A 22,544-nucleotide genomic window follows, 5' to 3' on the forward strand; every position below is an offset into this window, starting at 1 on the left:
ACCACAGCGGGATTGCCAGGCTTTTAGTCAGGTGGGACTGGGTTAGCAGAATAATAGGAACATAGAGTGTTTTGCTTGTAGTTTATTGTATAACTGCCTAGGCTTTAATAAATTTTTCAGTAAGCTGTATATAATTCATTTTAGAGTGTGGATTTGGTTTTCCTGTGATTGTCCAGGGGGATCATAAGAGTCTCCAAGAATGCATATAAAACTTGAAAAGTCCTGCCAGGCAACTCATATGAAATTTATGGGGAGGCATACTGTGGAACAGTTAGATTTCAGACTCTAGAGTCTCCACAACATGGATTTGAGTCTGTTCCATTGCACGCTGGATGACCTTGGGCAGGTGACTTAGGACTCAGAGTTTCAGCGTTCTCATCTATAAAGTCAGGATGATAATAACATTATCTATTTCAGACTGTTGTGGTAATGAATCACTTAAGCCAAGCACAGCATACAGTACGTGGTACAGAGAAATTGCTCAGTAAATGTCGGTTACAAATGAACACTTAGGCCAGTCTGGAAAGACCACACAGGACTTAAATGCACATTGGTCAGACCCTACCCATCTTCAAATGCAGAAAACAAAATTAAAGCTTAGATATTATTTCATCCACTAGAGTTGGTGAAGGCACAATGCCGGTGCTGCTCTTTGGACCATTTGGGCTCATTTGGCTTTGGCTTCAGGGTGTGGGGTCTCTGCTTTCGCCTGGACCCACGATACCCACCTACAAAGGAGGGCAGGGCTCAGGAGTCACACAAGCCATTACAACCTCTGACTAGCTGTGTGACCTGGGGCAGGCTATTTAAATTCTGTGCTTATGTTTCCTCAATTGGAAAGTAGAGATAATTAATAGCAACATGCTCTTCATAGGGTTGATATGGAGATAATGTGAGCTAATATATGTAGAGCATTTTTAGAGTGTCTGGCACATTGCATGAGCTAAAAAAACTATAATAAAAATAATAGAAACATAATAATTATGATAATAAGTTTGAGAAAGACCTCTAGGATTCCAAATTCTACTCTGCTTCTAACAAAAGCTTTGCAGAATGGATTTATGGAAAGAAAATCAGAAAGAAGGAAGTTAGGAAGCAGGTTGGTTAAAGGTGGGAATGAAAAGTCAAGAAGATTTGCAATAGGGGTAATTCAAAATATAAGCAATAATGAGCAGATAAAGTTTTGAATAACGAATGCAAGATATAAGAAGAAGAAAGCTTAAGTATTGAAATTTCATATTCAACCCAGAAGTTACATAAAAAAATCCTCATCTAGTGAACACTCAATAGTGTTGGGGAGGGGGAATTCCCCCCCTCCATCCCTCCCAAATTCTTATGAGTGAATGAATAATAAAATTGGCACAAGGCCAGATTAATAGGAGAAAAAACAAATTTAATATGTGCATATGGGAGATCATGAATGATGCTCAGAGAAATGATTGAGCCAGCCCAGCTTTTCACACTTTTTAGACAAACAATACATTTCTGAAGATTTGACAGGACAAAGAAATTTAGGTTTGGGTGCTCATCAGTGAGGAATCTAAGCAAAGTTAGGGCTTGGGTAAAAAATTAGTACAGTCGTTACAAGGTTGGTTTATACAGGCTGATCCTTCTGAGTAAGGCTAGAGGGCAATAAAAGGGATGCCTCTCTGTCTGTCTCTGTCTATACCCAGAGATTTCGGTCAAAGCCATTTGTTGCCAAACAAAAGATTAAAAAAAGAGATTATTGAAATTCTTTTTTTTAAATTTTATTTTAATCATTGTTCAAGTACAGTTTTCTCCCTTTACTCCCAATCCAGCCCACAGATTATTGAAATTCTCATTTAAGTACTTAATACCTAAATATCCTTACCCAATAGCGTGCATTCTGACCTCTTCTCTTAATAAGCAAGCACCTGAGGGCAGATCAAGCTGCTCTACACCCATTTTTAGCCTTGAGGATAGAGGGCAGCTTGCTCTGGAAGCTGAGGAAAGGTGTTGGTTATTTGGAATCTTCAAGATGCTCTTTAGCTAGTTGAATATTCCATGACCACTGTGACACAGTCTAGCAATTTGGGACTTCATCATCCTTTCTCTTTCCAGCAGCCAGAGTGACATCAGCAGTTTCCCAAACCTATCCCAGGCCAGGGACATGACCTGCTTTGAAAGGAAGCTCCAGGGATATCAAAAGTATCTTAAAAAAAAAAACAACAACAAATAAAGCTGCTGTGGCTGCTGTGGCTCAGTTGGTTCCAGTGGTGTTCTGTACACTGAAGGGTTGCAGGTTCAATTCCCAGTCAGGGAACATGCCTGGGTTGTGGGTTCTGTCCCTGTTGGGGTACGTATGAGAGGCAACCAATTGATGTCTGTCTGTATGTCTGTCTGTCTGTCTCTCTTTCCCTCCCTCCCTCCCTCCACAGCTTCCCTCTAAAAGCAGTAAGCATGTCCTCTGGTGAGGATTAAAAAAAGTTACTTGGTAGCAGAGCTTCTGGAGTTCCAGGTTTTTCTCAGTCAGCAGAAATCTGACCTCTGCTCTCTCCTCTGGCCTCATTCTGAAAAGATGAGCAAATGTGGAATCATGAGTGTCTTCTAAGAAGAGACAGTGGAGGAGTGCCAGGCCTTCTGACCTGGAACATCGCCTTCTGTTCCTCTCAGTATACTTCTTTTATTGGGGTATCTTTTAAATATTAAAGTTAATAAATCCTACTCTTTAAAGTCAAAGAAATTGGAGTTATAACCTTGTAATTGGCAATGATGAAACTTGGGAGTGACACAGCCCAGGAAGGAAGAATAAAGATTTTGAACATCCCAGAACAATTTGCTGCCTGGTATCATAACAGACACCTGGGAAAAGTGGAGCTATCCAATCCCAAATCTGCCTTTATTTTATCTCTCAAAAAACTACTCCAAACAGGGAAGGCCAAGCTAGTCTTCTGGTCCAGGTGAATTATGTTCAAGGCTCTAAATCAAGTGTGAGGTTGAAAACCTGATTGGGATAATGAGGCAGGAGGCTTATGGGTATTCGTCAGAGTGCCAATCACTGGGAGATAGTTTGAGCTCATGAAAAACAAGTCATGTGAGTTGAACCTTTCTTTTGTTAAAGGCATCTGGCAAGGAACTGAATCAAGCAAAATGCCAATACAAAGTTCTGCCATTAGGAATCTCGAACCATCTCTGAAGGATGGAATCAGGGTCTTGGGACCAGGAGTGAGGATATGATCTAAGAGCAGCATGAAAGACTCAAGGGATTCCTTTTATTATTTTTCTATTTTTCAGCTTTACTGAGGAATAATTGGCAAAATTGTATATATTTAAAGTGCCTTTTGACCTACATCTCACCATTTCCCCCACCCTCAGCCCTTGGCAGCCACTGTTTCTATGAGATCAGCTCTTAAATTTTTTTTTAAGTTTCTGCACATAAATGATATTATGGATTATTCCATTGTTTCACTTCGCATAATGCCCTCCATGTTCACCCATGTTGTCTCAAACACTAGCATTTCCTTCTTTTTGTGTCTGTATGTGTATAGCATACCCCCCCAACACATTTTCCCTCTCCACTGTCTGTAAATGGGCACCTAGGTTGTGAGCAGTGCTGCAGTGAATGTGGTGCAGGGTTTTTTTGATATATTGATTTCATTTGCTTTAGATATAGACTGAGATGTGGGGTAGCTGGACCAAATAAAAATAGTTCTATTTTTAATTGTGTAAGAAATCTCCATCCTGTTTTCCATAGAGGCTGTACAAATTTACATTTCCAACAGTACGCCTGGATTCCCTTTTCTCCACATCCTAGCCAACCACCATTCTGACACCAGAATATCACTTCCACACATCGTGTTGGTTAAAGTAAGCTGCAGGGCCAGCCCAGAGTTAGGGGGAAGGGAGACAGACTTGACTTCTTGGTGGAAGGAGTAGTAAAGTCACATTGCAAAAGGACATGCGGGACGGGAGGGACGGTTGTGGCTGTCTCTGGAAACAATCTACCAATTTGTCCTTGGGGAAGTTACTTAAACACATGATTTCACTTTCTTCTCCTGTAAAATAGAAAAGAATGACATTGACCACTCAGGGAAGTTGTGTTTAGCACCTAGCACACTGTAGTAGACACACAACAGCAACAACAAAAAATATATTGATTGAGCCCATGCTGTGTGGCAGTCCTGTGCTAGCTCCTTTATGTAATCTTATAACAACCCAGTGACGCACATATTAGTATGATCTAATGAAAACCTTAGGCACAAAAATGTTAAGTAACTTCCACAGAGTATGTTGCACAGTAACTATTCTCTGTAAATTTTGTGTGTCTTATTGTCTGCTACATCCAAAGGACAGTTTTGGGTTTATTTTAAAGATTTTATTTATTTATTTTTAAACAGAGAAGGGGAGAGAAACATTGGTACAAGAGAGAAACATCGATCAGTTGCCTCTCCTAAGCACTCCCCACACACCCCAACCAGGAACCAAACCTGCAACCCAGGCATGTGCCCTGACTGGGAATCGAGGTGGTGACCTCTTGCTTTGTAGGCTGATGCCCAACTAACTGAGTCACATCAGTTAGCGAAAAGGACAGCTTTTTTCTCTTTTAAACTCCAGTGACAGCTGATGCTGTTGATCACTCCTCTATCCACTCTGCTCCTCTTCCTTTGGCCCCCATGACTCCCCTCTGAGTTCTCCTTCTTTGATTGCTGCTTATCATTCTTGTCCTTGTTAAGCCACGTTTTACATGACAACGTTATCTCCCATTTTTCCAGCCCTTCTTTCCTGGAGGAAGTTACACAATGTGGTAACTCAATCTCTACCTTTCTATGGATGATTGCCAGTCTCCCTCATGAACCCTGAGAAGGAATGTATCTGCCATAAAGGACTCTTGGTGGTTAATTAGGCCCCCAAATCATAGCCAGAGTCTAGCAGCCATTGCTGACCAAGTCCTGTCACACACACTGAATTTCAGGGGAAAGCCACAAACTGAGCTTCTAAGCCCCCTGCATTATGTTCCTGCCATCTGAACCTTATAAAGGAGTTCCTAGAGCCGGCTGGTTTCCGTCAGTGGATTGAGTGCTGGCCTGCAAACCAAAGTGTCCCTGATTTGACTCCCAGATCAGGTCACATGCCTGGGTTGCAGGCCAGGTCCCTAGTAGGGGGTAGGTGAGAGGCAACCACACATTGATGTTTCTCTCTTTCTCTTTATCCCTCCCTTTCTCTCAGTCTTAAAAATAAATAAATCTAAATCTGGAATCATCTTTCAACCAGTGGGCTCAGACCTCCCCCAACCAATTGGAACTAAGCAGCTATATCCTCATTTGCATCTATATTGACCAATCAGAGAGGCTCCATAACAACCAATCAAAACACTCAAAGCTGACCAGTCAGGAGAACTGCTATTCCAGCCAATCAAACTGTGCAAATTTGGATTTCTCATTTGCATAAAAATGGACCAATCAGGCCCCCAAGTTGCAACTTCCTCTATAAAAGCAGGCCTCCCCTTCCTCTTTATGGAGTGCACATTTTCTCTCTTCTAGGCTGTGTTTTCTTGTTTTCAAACTGTTCATTTGAATAAACTTTCTCCCTTTACCACACCCAGGGTGGGGACTCTTGTGGGCAGTAGATTGGTAGCAGTCACCTTTTGTTGACACCCATCTCTCCTAAATCCTAGGCATGCCATTCAGGGTATCATCTGGGACCAACCACATATGACCCCAGTTTCTGAAACTTTGTCTTTTCTTTCTCATTCCATTGGTCACAATTTTGTCAAATAATATTTGAAATATTTTTCAAATGCAGATGTTTCTGGAAATCGGCCAATGCCTTTAGCCCAATCTAGACCCTCATTCATATCTTGCCTGAATTAGCAAAGTAATTTCTTAATTTTTAAAATTAAAGTGACAGTTGACATAAAATATTGCATTTGTTTCAGGTATACCATATAGTGATTACAGATTTATATGCCTTATAATGTGATCACTATAAGTCTAGTAACCACCTGTCATTATACAATTATTGATATTATAGACTATATTCTGTATACTGTACATGATAGCCTCATGACTTATTTATTGATTTGAGACAGAGGGAGAAAGAGAAAGAGAAAGAGGCAGAAACATTGATTTGTTGTTCCACTTATTTATGCATTCATTGGTTGCTTCTTGTATGTGCCCTGACCAGGGATGGAACGCATAACCTTGGAATATCAAGACGACACTCTAACCAACTGAGTATCCCACCAGGGCTTATTTATTTTATAACTGGAAGTTTATACCTGTTATTCTCCTTCACCTTTTCACCCATCCTCTCATACCCCACCCATTTGGCAACCATCAGTTCTTTATATCTATGGGTTTCTTTGTTTTGTTTTGTTTGTTCATTTGTTTTTTTCAGCTTCCACATACATATAAGTGAAATCATGGTACTTGTCTTTTTCTGTCTGGCTTACTTCACTTAACATAATGGCCTCTAGGTCCATCCCTGTTGTCACTCAAACCAATTTCTTACTGTCTTCAGTTTCTCTCTGACAAAATCACATCAGTATTGGACTTCTACATGCTTTAACACAGCTCCTTCCCACCATTACTACACCAGCCCTAGCACCACTCTCTCTGATTCGCTTTCCACCTTTTGTGTCTTTCCCTCCTTTCAAGGGCCTGCTTCTGTTCTACCTCCTCCACAAGCTCCCTCTCAGCACTTTCTCCCTCGCCCCTGCCATAATTTCTTGGGGCAGAGAGTCTACTTGCCTTTTCACAACTCTCTGGAGTTATCTTTACCTTTACAATTCCTCATTTTCTCTGCTATTCCAATGGAACAGTGATTTTCATCTGGTGTGCTGCAAGAATTTTTAAAACATGCAATACCTGACTATTTAGTCAGGGGTACTGACCTCTTTTCTTTTCTCTTAGACTATCAAGTAAAAAAAAATGACAACAGCCAACACAACAATAGGCAATGGTGTGAATAAATCAAAATTATACCTGTTTTTGTCAGATGGGCAAAAAATGTATTTTTGGTGTGCTGCAAAATTTTAGTAACAAGTTTATGTGTGCCACAAGATGAAAAGGTTGAAAATCACTGCAACAGGAGGTCTTTCAGGCCCTAGCAGAATTCACAGCAGAATTTCAAAACTTGTCCTGAAGTACCTTTTTGCACAGCATGGTTTTTTATGAGATGTCCCTAGCAACAATACACCTTATGGCTAAGATGCCAGTTGTAGAGCTTCTACTCTAATTGTTGTAGAGTGGGGGTGGGGCCCAGATACTAGTATGTAAAAGCAAAAAAAAAAAAAAAAAGAGTCAAGGTTACTTTGCCTCCCTACATATGAACTTGGGCAGGTGACATTTTTCTGAGTCTCAGATATTTCATTGGTAAAACAGGGATAACAGTTATACAGACCTTGCTGGGCTATCCAGGGAATTAAATGAGATTATGTATCTAAAAGGTTTGTGGCACGGTGCCCACACATATAAACAAAAGAGCTCAGTACTCCGTAGTTGTTTCTGGGCTTATTGCCTGAAAGGCTGAGGAGGTGGGTGTATGAGACGTGCCCTGTGTTCCCTTCCAAAAATTCAGAATTTAGTAATACTCTCCTTTCGTGGGTGCTGGAAACACGTTGGCAATCTTCGGGTTTCCAATCAGTTGCTTAGAAAACGAGCTAGGACCTACGAAGTTCCAGGTGCGTCCCATTGTTTTTCTCAGGTGCCAGTTATTTGACCTTAGTTCTGATAGGAAAGCCTCGACCTTCTCCCAATCACCAGGGTGGTGGAAAAGGCCCTGCGCTTGGGAAATCTTTCCTTTGATGGCGAATCTTGACCCCAAATCCCACATTTGGGCATCTAGCACTCTTAGGCCCGTGGTTTAGGGACAGACGGTGCTTTTCAAGTTTGAAGCCGGCGCTCTGTTCTCCAGTTCTGGCGGGTGTGGTCCAGATTGCACCTTTTCCGCAACGCACCCCAAAATGTGCTTTGGACGTACGAGGCTGAGGTTGATTTTCCTCAGGTCGGAGGGGTGCGGTGGCGAGAACGCTCGGAGCGCGCGTCCGCTCACACTCTCCAAGCCTGGGCACGACCGCTCCGAGCGCAAGGTCCGGAGCCGAGTTCCGCGCTCCCCTAGGAGCCGGCAAGCGCCCCGTTTCCCACTGACGCCCAAGTAGGGACCACTGAGATCCCACTCTACCGCGCGCACCCCTGACCCGGCCCCGCCCCGGGCGGCCGCCAGTGGCGGGCGGAGCGCTAGGAGCGAGGCGCGCTGGGCTTTGCGGCACCGCCTCTCCTGGTGCCGGGGGAGGGACGGAGGGGCCGGAAGGGAGAGAGAGAGAGAAAGCGCGAACGACCGACGACCGGCTGGCAAAGAGCTGCATGCAACCGGTGGGAGGCCGGGCCGGCTGGGGCTGGGGCTCGGGCCGGTTCTCGGCTTGTCCCTGGTGGCGAGCGCGGACGGCCCGGAGGCGGCGGCTCTGAGCTGGCAGGCGGAGGGTTGTCTCCCGCGCCCGCCTGCCCGGAGCGGTCCGAGGATGCGGGGGGGCGATGCCCGGGGCCAGGGACGCGCTCTGTCACCAGGCGCTGCAGCTGCTGGCCGAGCTCTGTGCCCGTGGGGCCCTGGAGCACGACAGCTGCCAGGATTTTATCTACCACCTGCGGGACCGCGCCAGACCTCGTCTCCGCGACCCAGGTGAGTGCCACTGACACTGCCCAGCCCGACCGGTGGGCCCTGGGCTGGGAGTTGGGGCCGCGCGGGGCCCTGAAGCAGAAGAGCAACGCGGACTGGAGGAAAGAGGTGCGGGGTGGGGGTGGGGGCTTGCCACCGAGCTAGGGGAGGGGATAGGAAACCAGCGCACCGGGGCCTGATGCTGGAACCGGGCGAGGAGCCCGGTGGAGGATGCTGCGCGGAGGCCGTTTCCGGGTGGGCTGGGTTAAGGTTGGAGGGACCACGCCCGCCACCTGCGCTACCTACGCTTTGGCTCCTTGGGGAGGCTCGGGAGCTCAGAGCTCCGCGCTCCACTTCCCAGGTTCTGCGCTCCGGGCGAGGGGAGGCCTCGGCGGCCTTAGGAGCGGTGGGAAAGGGGAGGAGGCTGGAGGAAAACTCCGGGAAGTTGGGAGTTGGGGACGGCTCCGGGCTGCAACTGAATCCCACTGGGCACGCCTCATCCTCGCGCCGGAGCGCCTATTTCCCTTCCTAGGTCTGGGGTGGGAAGGGCGGGAAGGGATGTGGTGTTGGGCCGGGGGAGGGAGCCCCGGGCCCTGGGCAGCCGGGCCTGAACCTGTTCCCTGCGGGTCCTTTGGCGTGGAGGCGGCCTGGGCCTGGCACGACCAGCTGCCACCCCTGGGCACACCTTTGTCAGTGGTCTCACTGGTCATGGCTTGTGCACCTGCAGTTATTCCTAGTGAAAGTTGCGAAGCTCCTAACTTTGGAAAGTTCATTTATTTTGGCATTTGTCCAACTAAGGTTGGTGGAAGCAGTTTTGGTGGAGTCATTTGCTTTCCTATAGGGCCCTGGGTCTCCCACTTCCGTCTTCTCATCCACTACTGGTTGCTAGAAGACAAGTTCCTTTTAAATATTTACTTGGGAGTCTGCTCACCTGGAGAAATTATTTTTTTCGAATATTCTCTTAGCCTTAGTGCTAAAAAAAAAGAGAAAAGTGTATTGTGGTTGGATTGTTAAAGATGGGGTGAAAAAATGGCCTTCCCCTGGCATTCCTGTGTGTAAATACTGGAAATGAGCCACTGCTGTGCAAATTATCCAGCACGAATCTACCTCATTTTAAAGCAATCTATTATGTAAAAATCTATTTACCCAGAGGATAAATTAGAGAATTATTTGGTTCATAAAGCGGTACACACTAAGCCTGTCTAAAACAGCATTTCCTTGATAGTATGTCCACAATGGGTCTGTAGGGTGAAGAGAATTCATCTGTTAAAAGTTTACAGCAGATTTTCTCTACTCAAAGGTTTTTTTTCTATTGAAGAAGGAAGATGATTGTTCCCCATTGCCTGTGGTTATGTTAATTAAGTTTATCAGATGATCAGTAATGTGTTACTCATAGTGGAGAATTAAGCCAAGAAATACTGTTGGTCCCAAATGATTTCCCCAGAGTTTTAATGTCCAGCCTTTGTGAGTCTTGTTGCTGAATGTGATGGCTGCACAGACTGCAGACTCAAGTGAGCGTGCTTCATTTCATGAATTAATTGGGGGCCCAGGATGATGTCCCAAGTGCAGAGAGTTCTGTCTTTTAGCAGCGGGAACAAGAAAATTATTAACATGCTTCCTCCAAAGCAAACGTTAGTGTTGTTGAGTCCCACTTTCTTCCTGTGACTGTGCCACAGTTCCCATTGTTGTCCCCAATAAGCAGTCGCCTTTGACTTTTGTACAAGAGAAGATGGATGAGGTCTCTTGCTGAGTTGCATGTTTAACGTCTTTTTGGCCGATTTTATGTCTCCGTTCTTTGTAAGCCACAAGCTGGCTCCCATGTTCTTAGGTCTTGGTCAGCCCCTGTACTGGGCAGACTTTGAGAAAGAATCACAGAGGAGGCTCCTTACGAAAGACGAATCTTATTCCTTGGCTAAGAAAGTCATAGATAAGAATGTGCCTTGATACTCGGAGTTCCTGAAAGCACTGCTCTGCTTTCTTAAACTAGGGCATAGGGGTTTTGAGGCAGCCCCCTACAATTGTAGGTTTGCATCCAGAAGTATTCTGCTTTTGAGGAAGGAGCTGTGGGGAGGCTGTGAATGCAAGATGAGAGGAACTGAGGCTGAAGCTGACATCCAGCGTGCACCCTCTCTTCCAGGACACTTCAGCTCAGGCCAGAATTCATCTTCACTTTCCTCTTTCACCTCCTTGCCCATATTAATTCTTATATCAGATGCATTTATCTCCATCCCTCTGAAGCTGTTTGTGCAAGCCAAGAGTGGCTTTAATTTCTGAGCCCTAAAAGCTGAGGGGCTGGAGGAGCTGCAGAGCAAAATTGCGAAGGGTGCCTGTGCTGTTATGTAGTATGAACTGGAACCACCATGCACAGCAGCCCTGGACACGAGTCCCTAGAGAGAGTTGGCTCTCTAAAAGTGTGACTTCCTTTTCTTAAAAAAACAAAAACAAAAACCACCTGGATGGCATGCTCCAATTTTCTCTATCCATTGTCCATCCATGGCTACCTAGGGGTGGCTAGGTTTTCTCCAGCTCAGTTGAGGAACTTTGGTTTTAAAAGGAGAAAACATATATAATTCCTTGTGGACAGCAGAATGACATTGAATCTAGGATATCTGTTCATTTTGTTAGTGGTGGGATAAGCCTGGGTTACAGACCAGAGGGCCTCAGAAGGGTGATTCTTTGCCCAGGTAGTTGGCAGTACTCTGATGTAGGAACATAGCACCTCATCTTCCTTAACTTGGTGTTAAGACAGGATTTTCTAAAGTGTGATTTGCCTCACCTAGTCCTTTATCTGTACCAACTATGGAAAGTAAAATGCTGACCTTTAAGCTAAGTGCGAGCATTTTTTCCCCCATGGAAAGTAATCAAAATATTTCTGCTAAATGTTTTTAGGTTGTTTCACATACAGAGTGGGGTAAAAGTAGGTTTACAGTTGTGAGTACATGAAACACAGAGTCTATTCTTGTATGTATTAATTGTATTATTTATTAATTGTTGTATTATTTTCCATGAACATAACTGTAAACCTACTTTTGCTCCACACTGTATTGGCAATGTGGGGCATAAACTTGCAAATCCCAGAGAATAACCTTCATGGCCAAGGGAAGAGCAAGTGCAAAGATCCTGAGGTAGAAGCATCCTTAATGTGATTCAAGGAACTGTGAGTTCAAAGGCATCTGAAGCAGAGTGAAAAAGACAGAGAATAACAAGAAATCTGATCAAGAATTTGAGGAGGAAGATCATGTTGGACTTGTAAACTATTATATAGTCTTTGATTTTTACTCTGAATGAGATATGAAACCATCGGAATGAGTTGAACAGAGAAGTGGCCATACACTGGCTGCTGTGTTGAGAAAAGATCATAGCTGAAGAGGCAGAGAGACTTGTAGGAGGTTATTGTAGTAACTCAAACAGAAATCATGGCTTGGACCAGGTTGGTTTTAATGCAGGTGATGAGAAGTAATTGGACTACGGACAGTTTGAAGGTACAACATTAGGATTTGTTGATGGAAAGGATGTGAGGCATGAGAGAACAGAAGTTAAGGTTGACTCCAAAGCTTTTTGACTTAAGCATCTCAATTCACTATAAAGGAGAAGACTTCAGGGGGAGTTGAGCTGGGGTGAGGAGAGGAATAAGGAAGTTTCTGTTTTATTTTTTTTTAACTGTATTAATTGTGTAGTGTCCCTTAGATATTCACAGTGACCCAAATCATGTCTTTAATGTCATCAGATGGTCTGTGCTCATTCTGGGGCTTCCTTCTTATTCCTAACGAGGGCCCGTTGATTATAGGACAGCACTTACTGTTAAAACGTGTTTCCTTGTATGGCGTGAAAACCTCTTTAACTTCTACTCGTTGATCTTGATTGTACTTTCTGCCATCAAAGAGAATGTCTCTTCTCATTACACACCTTTGGCTATTAGGAACTGGAGATTTTAGCTTTTCTCAACCTGTTGTTTCCCCATCTAGAAAAGAAAAGAGGATTAGATCATGGGACTTCTAGGTTTTCACCATGTTTTATTATTTCCCTCACAAGTCTTTTCTTCTGTAGGGTGCCAGCCATGTCTGTGCCAAGGGTTTTATGTAGGTCATTTAATTTAATCATCATAATGTTTTCTAAGACCTTGCTGCTCAAAATGCTTGTCTGTGGATAAGCACTGTGAGCATCATCTGGGAGATTTTTGGAAATGCAGACTCTCAGGCCTCACCCTGGACCTACTGCATATGATTCTGTGTATTAATAGGAGCCTCAGGTGATTCATAGAGACGTTAAGGCTTGAGGAGCATTGCTAGAAAATTGGTGAACAAAAGCTCGGAAAGCCAAATTAGCCCAAGGCCATGGGTTCCATTTAAGAAAAGGGTCGAGTCTAAATTAAAGTAAATCTGAGGCAAACACATCACATGTACCAAGACTATAGGTGTTGTGAGTGAAAACTTCCTAGGTACTTTCCATCAGAGCCATCTTCAGACCTACTTTCTTCATTCGGTACTTCTATATTGGATTTAATCTCTAAGCGTAGGTTAAATTCTATGCAGTTTTAAGGATTCAGCTCAGTTTCTTGGTATGAATTTTTGAATTACATGAATTTGAATGATATGAAATCGTTGAGTTTTATGAATTATTCAGGATACTGGTTTTCCATTGACATTCTAGCTTTGTATTTCTAGAGACTTTTCCTCATTTTCTGCTTTACCTGGTCAGCAGGTGAAGCAGGGCCTCATGACACGTCACTGATGACTCCTCTTTCTAGGTGGATGTTAACCCTACTCAGGAAAAGCTTTTTCTAGACCAGTGGCTTTCACCATTAGAAACAATTTAGGGAGCTTGAACAAACAAACAAAATTAAAACATTAAATTGGAACCTCTGGGGCCAGGGCCTAGTTTCAGTATTGTTTGAGTTCCTCGGCTGACGGCAGTGTGCAGCCATGTGGAGGACAGCCGTTACGGCCCTCGGTGAAGAATGAATCCACAGGACTCTGCTCAGCTCCCATGTCTTTCTTGCAAAATCAGGAGAGTTGGTATCAGATGTCTGGGGTTTTGACTGTTACTCTTATACTGTTACTACCTAAGTCAACTGATTCTTAACTTTCTTTGACATTATTACCCCAAGCTTTTATTTCATGAGCTCTTTAAAAATATCATGAGAATCTATTATGTTCATTCAATGCGGGGGGTGGAGGGGGACAAATTGAGAAAATCATGTCCAACTGCTATTTCATTAAAAGGCCAGAATGTGGAAATTTTATTAATGTCACATTATATTGAATTAGAGTGAAGTAACTCATTAGAAGAGTACATGTAAAATAATAATTGAATATAGTTTCTAAGGAAAAGTTCCCAAAATAATCAAGATTAAATATTATCCTTAGATCACATTTTCAAAGATAGTCAAATGAGAACCAACCTGAAAACACTGGATTTTTACGCACAGACATTGATGTGATTATGCACAATGGGATTAATTTTAAAAATTAATGTTAATTGCAATCAGAAAATAGTCTCTTAAGGAATGAGTGACATATTGGATGCATAATATGTGAAGATCTAATTTGCATTTACTTCAGTGACATTTTGGGACTTCTTCATAAATGTTTTATTTAAACAAGTGTGTTTTCATCTCTGTAGGATTTCTCTACATGGACCAGTGAGTGGTTTAGTCATGAGGTAATTATCAAGAGGGAAAAACAAAAGCAAACTGTGGTAAAGGCATCACAGGCAGCCCTGTGGCCAGCTGCCTCTTCGAGAATAAACAATCAAAAGCACCAACTTTTTGATGTGGGCTTAAACTCGAGTGGAAAAATTAAGCTGACACCTCAGGGAAACCACCCTGAAATTTGCTATTCTGTGGAGAGGATGGGCGTTGCTTTCACTGTAAAAGCATACTGGCATTTCTGTGTCTGCATGTGTACATGTGCTTTCCCATATGTTTGGCTTAGAAAAAATTCCTAGTCCCTTTTTAACTGATTTCCTTGAAGGCTCAAGCCATTTCACATGCTGATGAGTTAGAGAAAGGGGAGGAGCTTAGTGAGAGGCAGAAATGGGAGAGCAGCCTCATTTTTTAATGAGTAAGTTAGAGTATGTATTTCTCCTTTCAAAATGAAATCACAGTTTCTGCCATAAAAGTGCATCGTGGCTTTTTCTTTTAAGTGTTTTATTGGTTGGATGTAGCAATGGCTTTAAACGAAAGTAATTCCCAACGACAGGGTTTTTCAGGTCTCTTGAAATATTCATCCTGTGCTTGTATTTTATCACACGAAAACTTTTATATCAACATTGATAGAACTGCAGCGAAAAGAAAAATAAATGAACTCACCCAGGAAAACCAAAAGGACAAAGTGGAATAGGCGAGAGCTCTGTAGTCAGAATCTGAACCTGTACCTACTTAGCTTTATGACCTTGAGGAAAACGTTTAACTCTTCACTGTATTCATCTGTAAAAAGGGAGTGGGAAGCTGTTGCAGCACTGTGCCTGGGTGATGCGCTCAGTAAATGGATTTTGGTGGTAGTAGCATCCCCTGTCCCTGTGTCCTCTCAGCCATGTCCATGAGCATGCCTGCTGCACCTGTTTGTAATCATTCATGGACAAATATTTCTATTCTGCCTTTTTGTAAACTTAACCATTTTACTACAACTTTTTGCTTAATGTCCCTGGGTAACAATCCTTGTATTCTTGTTTTCTCATCAGTAAAGTGGATTGCTATTATCCAGATAAAATACAGGATGCCCAGTTCAATTTGAATTTCAGATAAGCAACAGATGTTACTACATGAGACATACTTACCCTAACCAATTATAGTTGTTTATCTGAAATCCAAATTGTACTGTGCATCTTTTATTTCTATTTGCTAAATCTGGTAACCCTCTATTGGTACCTATCTCATAATGCATGTGAAATACCATAGTACCCAGCACATAGCAAATGCTCACTAAATATTAGCTATTATTCCTATTATTACTATAATTTTTCCATAGTGAACAATCATTATTGTGCAATTATTGTGATGACAATGTATGTTCCATAGAGTAGACACACCTTTTTAACTTAAATATTCTTTCTGGGCATTTCTAGATTCTAATTTTTCATTGTTATAAATAATATATATAGTATCCCACTCCCTTTTGGGAAAATTTCTTAATGATAAATTATTGGCAGTGTGCTCAAATTGCTTTCCAAGAGATCTATTCCATTAAGCCCTGATACATGCCAACAGTGAATCTACTAGCATTAGGTGGTATAATGTGAACTCAAGGTTGCTAATTTAACAGGGTGTACAGATGCCCGTTTAACTGTATTTCTCAAAGTAGCTAGCTCGTCATTTCAATTTGTACTTCTTGTTAGTAGAGTTCAATATTTTAAATCTACTTATATTTCCTCTTATATAAATTTCCGGTATTTATTCTTTACCATGTGACAGTTTATTTTTTGAGAATCTTAATGTTTTTCTTACCAATTTGCATTATTTAAAAAATAAATATCCTGTTAAGGTAGCTCATAGAAGGAGCACCATATAGTGAGTGAACTCAGGTTATCTGACTATAATCAATCCATTACACTAACGAGACTACCTTTAAAAATTATGTTGTAACATTCATTTTGGGGGGGTAGTGGCTAAGCTTTAATTGAACAGAATTTTTCATTTTCTGTCTACAATGGCAAAGAGATGAAAACAGACATGTTGTAAGATCCTTTCCAATACAAAGGGCTGCTTTTCTTTATGAGGAACATGGAAACAATTGGTTGTTACGTAACTTGGGTATCTTTTTCTTCATGTTTTCCTTCACTCTTTCCAAATTCCCTACCCTCCCAGTACTTATGTAGCCTTTACTCAAGCCATACGGATATAATCAGTCTTTTGTAATTATAATTAAGTTAAATTTTTTTAAAAATTGAATGCTTCTTAAGGGCCAGTACTAGATTAGGCATCAGTAATTCAGAGATACATGAGATATGGTTATTGCCTCTATGGAACTGAGATAAAACAATAATTACAACAAATGAAATAAAGACAAGAAGGGAGATATGTGCTGGATACAGTGCAGGAAAGGAGAGAAATAATTAGCTGACTTGAGCTGGTCTGCAGAGGATTCCCAGAAAAATTGATTTTTGGGTGGAGCACTTTGCCTAGAAAGGACCACCTAGGAATTTACAAAAGTCCTAAGACAGTAGAGAGTGAATCTTTGGTAAAAGTAAATGGAATGTGTATTGGAAATGTTGTCCGTTTCTAGTAAACACTGTTAGTTCACGCAAGTTCTTGTATGCCATTGTCCAAGTCCCACAGAGAACTTTGGCTAGAGTACTCTGAATCAGAAATCTTGAAAGAAGTGCAGTGTACAGTAACAAGCCCAAAGGACCCATTCTCAGCCAAGTACTGCAGGAGATATCAGGATGGGGGAAGTTCTGTGAGTGCACTCAAGTCTTTCTGGTTCTTCATGGGAAAGAAGCTCAAGGGGATGGCAAGGATGTTCTTCTCGTCCAAGGTATGGTCCCGGCAGATTGAAATCACTGAATGGAGGCTTACCTATTTTAGATTACCCAATCATGTCACCCTGAAATGCAACTATAATACCTCATGCAGTTGTGAAAACTGCCTTTAGCAACTTTAGTCATCTGGTTCACATGTGTGGGCTCCAGATAATAATTTCAGACTATGCCAACAGTGACACGTTGCTTCCTTGCCTGGTTATTTAATAATGACAAAGCAGTGTGTTCAGCTGCATTGTAACTGCTCAGTTTGTGGATATGCAGAGTCTGTATTTTTCTGATTTTATAGGGCCCAGGAGGGAGAAAGCATGGCAAGTCTGCCTAGTGCCTACCAAGCTATGCTGTGGAGATGGTGCTTTATTTTGTATACAAGGGGTGCCAAGTAGCCAGCAAAAGTAATTGAACTGAATGTTTTTAGGTGGATCATGCACTCTCCATTTTTCATATCTACCCCACCACCATATCCCACACACACAAACTCTACTTAACCACATTTATGGGGTATGCCTGCAATAGAGACAGTTCACTTTGTATCAACTATAGCCCTGAAGACCCATTGAAGAGTTTTAAGGTGAAAATTGAGGTGAACAGATTTATCTCTTAATTAGATCACTTGGGAGGCAGGATGAAGTCGGTTGGATAGATTATGACTTAGTGATGTATTTCATTTACTCATCAAATATTTATTGAGGGCTTCTGGTCAAGATGGAGGTGTAGGTAGACACTCTTCACTTCCTTACACAACCACAAAAAGAATTACAACTAACTCTCAAAACAAATAACACCCAGAACTGTCAGAAAATCGAACTGTATGGAAGTTCAAAAACCAAGGATTTAAAGAAGCCACATTCATCCAGACTGGTAGGAGGGGAAGAGACACAGAGATAGGCAGAGAGGTGTGGTGTAGCATGGAGAGGTGGAGGCTGCTGAATAGGTAGGTGCAGGTGGTCCCACATTCACATATGATGGATAAAAATGAAGAGGCGTACCTTGGGAACAAGCGATCGCAGACTGCACTGCACAGCCCAGGGTTCCAGCACTGGGAAGATAAATCCCCATAAATTCTGGTTGTAAAAAACCACTGGGGGTTGGGGTAGCGGAAGGAACTGCTGGATTTTCAGGAAATTCCACTGCTGGAATTATAACCTAAGAACCCTGAAATACCAATTCAGAAGATCCTATGAACCCCAATGTTCAAAGCAGCACAATTTACAGTGGTCACATGCTGGAAGCAAACTAAATGTCCATCAGTAAATGAATGTATCAAAAAACTGGGGTACATTTACACAGTGGAATACTATGTAGCAGAAAGAAAGAAGGAGCTCCTACCCTCTGCAACAGCATGGATGGAGCTGGAGAGCATTATGCTAAGTGAAATAAGCCAGGCGATGAAAAACAAATATCATATGATCTCACCTGTAAGTGAAACCTAATCAACAAAACAAACAAGCAAGCAAAATATAACCAGAGACACTGAAATTAAGAAAAAGACTGACAGTAACCAGAGGGAAGGAAGGGGGGAAATAAGGGGAAAGAAGGGAAAGGGTGATCAAAGAACATGTATAAAGGACCCATGGACAAAGCCAAAGGGGGTAGGATTGAAGGTAGAGGGATGGTGCAAAGTGGTGGTGGGAAAATGGAGACAACTGTACTTGAAAAACAATAAAAGAAAGAAAAAAGTGCCAAAGATGAAAGATGAAGAGAGAACCTTAAAAACAGCAAGAGAAAAGCGAAGAGTTACCTACAAAGGAGTACCCATAAAACTATGAGCTGATTTCTAAAAAGAAACTGCCAGCAAGAAGTATTCAAAGTGATGAAAAGCAAGGACCTACATCTTAGATTACTCTGTCCAGCAAAGTTATCATTTAGAATAGAAGGGCAGATCAAATGTTTCCCAGACAAGATAAAGCTAGAGGAATTCATCATCACCAAGCCATATTACATGAAATATTAAAGGAACTTATTTAAGAAAAAGAAGATCAAAACTATGAACATTAAAAGAGGCAACAAATTCACAACTATCAAAAACTGCAAATTAAAAAAAAAAAAGAAACCCTACACAAACCATAACAGGAACAGAATCATAGTTATGGAGACCATTTGGAGGGTTATCAACTGGGAGGGATAAGGGGAATGGGGGAGAATGTGCAGGGATTGAAAAGCATAATTGCTAGGTACAGCATAGACAGGAGGAGGTTAAGAACAGTATAGAAAATGGAGAAACCAAGAACTTAGAGGCATGACCCATGGACGTGAACTAAGCTGGGGGGAGATTGTTAGTGGGAAGAGAGGTACCAGGTGGAGGAGGGCAAAAGGGGAAAAATTGGGACAACTGTAATAACATAATCAAGAAAATATACTTAAAAATGTTTATTGAGCATCTCCTTTGTGCAAGGCTCTGTTCTAGGTATTGTACATACCATAGACCTAGATACGGTGTTATACATACAGTAGGGAATCAAACAAAATGCTTGCCCTCATGAAATGTACATGTTGGTGAGAAGAAAATGATAATACATAAATAAGTGAACTAAATACATAGTATATTAGACAGTAATAAAAAAATGAAGCCTGGGAAGAGATGTGTGGGAAATAAAATGGCATCACTGAAAAGTTTATGTGTGAATAGAGGTCAAAGGGAGATGCAGTAACAGGCATGCACATATGAAGAGGAAGAGCGTTCCAGGCAGGGCAATAGCAGGTATAAAGGTCCTGAGGCAGGAACATGCCTGCCATGTTCATGTATTAGCCAAGGACGGTGGTACTGTAGTGGAATTGACAAGAGAGAGAGAAGTAGTAGGTGAGGTCAAAGCGGTGATGGAAGGCTGATCTTAGGGCCCTATAAGTTGTCTTACTCAGAGTAAGATGGGAAGCTGCTAGAAAGTTTTAAGCAGAGAAATGAAAATACCCAGATTGGGAAGAGTAAGGATCACTCTGGCCAGCATACAGAAAACAGACTCTAGGAGTGTACGGGTGGAGTCAAGACAAGCAGTGATGTGGCTGGTGTGGGAGATGGTGACTTGGCTCAGAGTGAGGGCAGCAGCAGAAGTGAGAAGTGGTCAGATTCCAGGTAGCTTGAAGGTAGAGCTGACAGGATTTATTGACGGATGGATGGATGGATGTAGGGTGTAAAAGACAGAGAGGGGTCAATAATGACTGCAAGATTTTGGCACGAGCAAGAACATAGAGTTGTAAGAGAGGTAAGTTTGAGGAAAATGGTTAGGTGCTTAGTTTTAGATGTGTTATGTTGGAGATGCTTATTAGTTAGTGAGCCAAGTGGGGAACAGATTGGGAGGCTGGATATATGAGAGTCTGGAGTTTGGGAAACATGGCTGGACAAGAGATACAAATGTGAGAGTTGCAGGCATAGAGCTAATTTAAAATGAGTCTGGCTGAAGTCATTTAAGAAGGCGGTGTGATTAGAGGAGAGAAAAAGACCAGGACTGAGTTCTAGAACTCACCAACACTAAACAGTGGAGAGAAGTTGAAGAACCAGTGAGAGAAGACTATTATAATAAAAGAGGGACCAGAAAATTCAAGCCAGACCTTTGACCTGAAAGCCAAGATGAAGAAAGTGTATCAAAGATGAAAGAATAAACAACTGTGTCAGATGCTACCATGAGAGCTGGTACAATAAGAATGAGCACTGAGTACTGACCCCTACAGTTGATAATGTAGGGGCCACTGGAAGTGATGTTGACGGGCAGTTTTGGGAAAGAGGTGGGAACAACAGCTTGACTGGAGTGGCCTTAAGAGAAATTGACCGAAGGGGCATTGGGGGCAATGAGTACAGACTACTCTAAGCTTTTCGGCAAGCAAGTAGAAAAGTGCATTAGTAGTTGCAGGTGAGATCAAGGGTTTTGGTTTTTGCTTTAAATTGTAAGAGATAACAGCACTAATGTGATGGGAGTGATATAGTAGAGAACAAAAACGCATGATGTAGGATAAGGAGAGAGGATTGCTGGAGCAATATCCTTGAGTGACTATTGGGATATCCTTCATTGGCATTCAAGAAACAAGTCTAGTCTGCACATGTACATTTAGGAAGCATCAGCATAAAGATGACATTTAAAGCTGAGAAACTAGATCACCAACAGGCAAATGAAGATTTAAAAGAAGAGAAGTCAAACAACTAATTAGAGGTTCCGGAGCAACAAAGGAAAGAGAAAAGATCATCAGCAAGTACAGTGGATGGAAGATCGGGATTGTGGTGTCCCAGATGTGAAGAAAGTATTCCTGGAAGAATGAGGGAGCCCTTGTGTGAAATGCAGCTGATGATCAAGTAAGAATGAGGACCAAGAACTGCCTGTTGCATTTAGCAACACAGAGGTTCATTGGTGACCTTGAACTGAGTGATTTTGGAGGAGTGTTGGGTGAGTTGAGTTAATGAAAGTCTGACTAGAATCTCTTTAAAAGAGAACAAGAGAAGTTGAAGAGAGAATTACATTGCTTTTCTTGTTGTAAAAGAAAAGAATAATTCAAAAGATGGTTTTCAAAGAAAGGAAAAAAACTGCAAATGTTTGTATGCTAGAGAGAACTTAAAAACGATACAGAAGATTGAACTGCCTGAGTGACATGCTTGAGTGGGTGGGTTTTTCAACAGCTTGTTCATTGTCAGGGAGTCAGTCAGTGCAGAGTATATGGGCCCAGGTGCGTGGATGTGGTTTGAGGATGTTACAGAAGTTTGTCTTCTGATTGCTCTTCCATTATGGGTGAAAAAGGAAGCAGCAAGGTATCAGCTGAAAGTGAGGATGAAGTAGGAAGTGATGGAGGCTTAAAAAGCAGGAAAGGTATAAATGATAGTCCAGGAGATGGGACAGTAAATGGATTGGGAAGGTGGAGTATGCTTGCCAGGCAACATGAAGAGCCCACTTGAGGTTGATGATCATGAATGGAAAGTGATATCCACCACCATTGGTGTGAAATTGTCTTCCATGCAGCTCTGTTTGTGCAGGCATGAAGAGACAGGTGTTTGTATTTGAGCAGGGTCGTGCTTATCTGTGACAATCAAAGAGTGACAGAATTGAGGGTCTGTAGAATGGGGTGATTGACTGAAATTTCATCTGAGTAAGGAGAGTCAAGTGGACATGTGAGAGGTTAAGGACTGAAGAGGTGAAAGGGTTAGGAGATTGTAGGTGCTCTGGGGTGGGAGGCTTACTGAGAGTGCAGTGAAGGGGAGGGAGCCAGAGGTTGCAGAGGGGCTGCAGTGGCTGGGTGGCTAATCTTGGGTGTGATCCTGGGAGTGAGGTCCTAAGGTCAGGTGGAGGACAAATTATTGTAGGAGACAAGGAGAAGAATGGAAATACCACTGTTTTGGAGGTATTGAATAAACCAAAAATTAAGACAAAAGTAGTGATGGAGAGAGTGACAACCAGCCAGAAATGGGGGGGGGCATGACCCGAAGACTGGTGGGTGTCCATGACAAGGATGGGTAGCTGTGGTGCAGTAGTGCA

At 42.4% G+C, this 22,544-nt stretch overlaps 1 protein-coding gene across 3 annotated transcripts in view; it reads left to right on the top strand.

Annotated features, from left to right (window-relative positions):
• The first annotated feature begins 8,248 nt into the window (after nt 1–8,248).
• Nucleotides 8,249–22,544, top strand: part of SYT9 (synaptotagmin 9) — a 182,358-nt gene continuing 168,062 nt past the window's right edge. For 2 of the 3 annotated variants that reach the window (XR_004903904.1, XM_036028948.1), the window contains exon 1: nt 8,300–8,637. Coding sequence is in view for 2 of the 3 variants with exons in the window: in XM_036028948.1 (XP_035884841.1) it covers nt 8,493–8,637 (145 nt within the window). In the remaining variant the exon portion in view is untranslated. Of the gene's footprint in view, nt 8,638–22,544 lie in introns of all 3 variants that reach the window. The other variant, XM_028517552.2, reaches the window with a different exon arrangement.

The sequence above is a fragment of the Phyllostomus discolor genome, chromosome 6, assembly GCF_004126475.2.
Source record: "Phyllostomus discolor isolate MPI-MPIP mPhyDis1 chromosome 6, mPhyDis1.pri.v3, whole genome shotgun sequence".
NCBI classification, from domain to species: Eukaryota; Metazoa; Chordata; class Mammalia; order Chiroptera; family Phyllostomidae; genus Phyllostomus; species Phyllostomus discolor.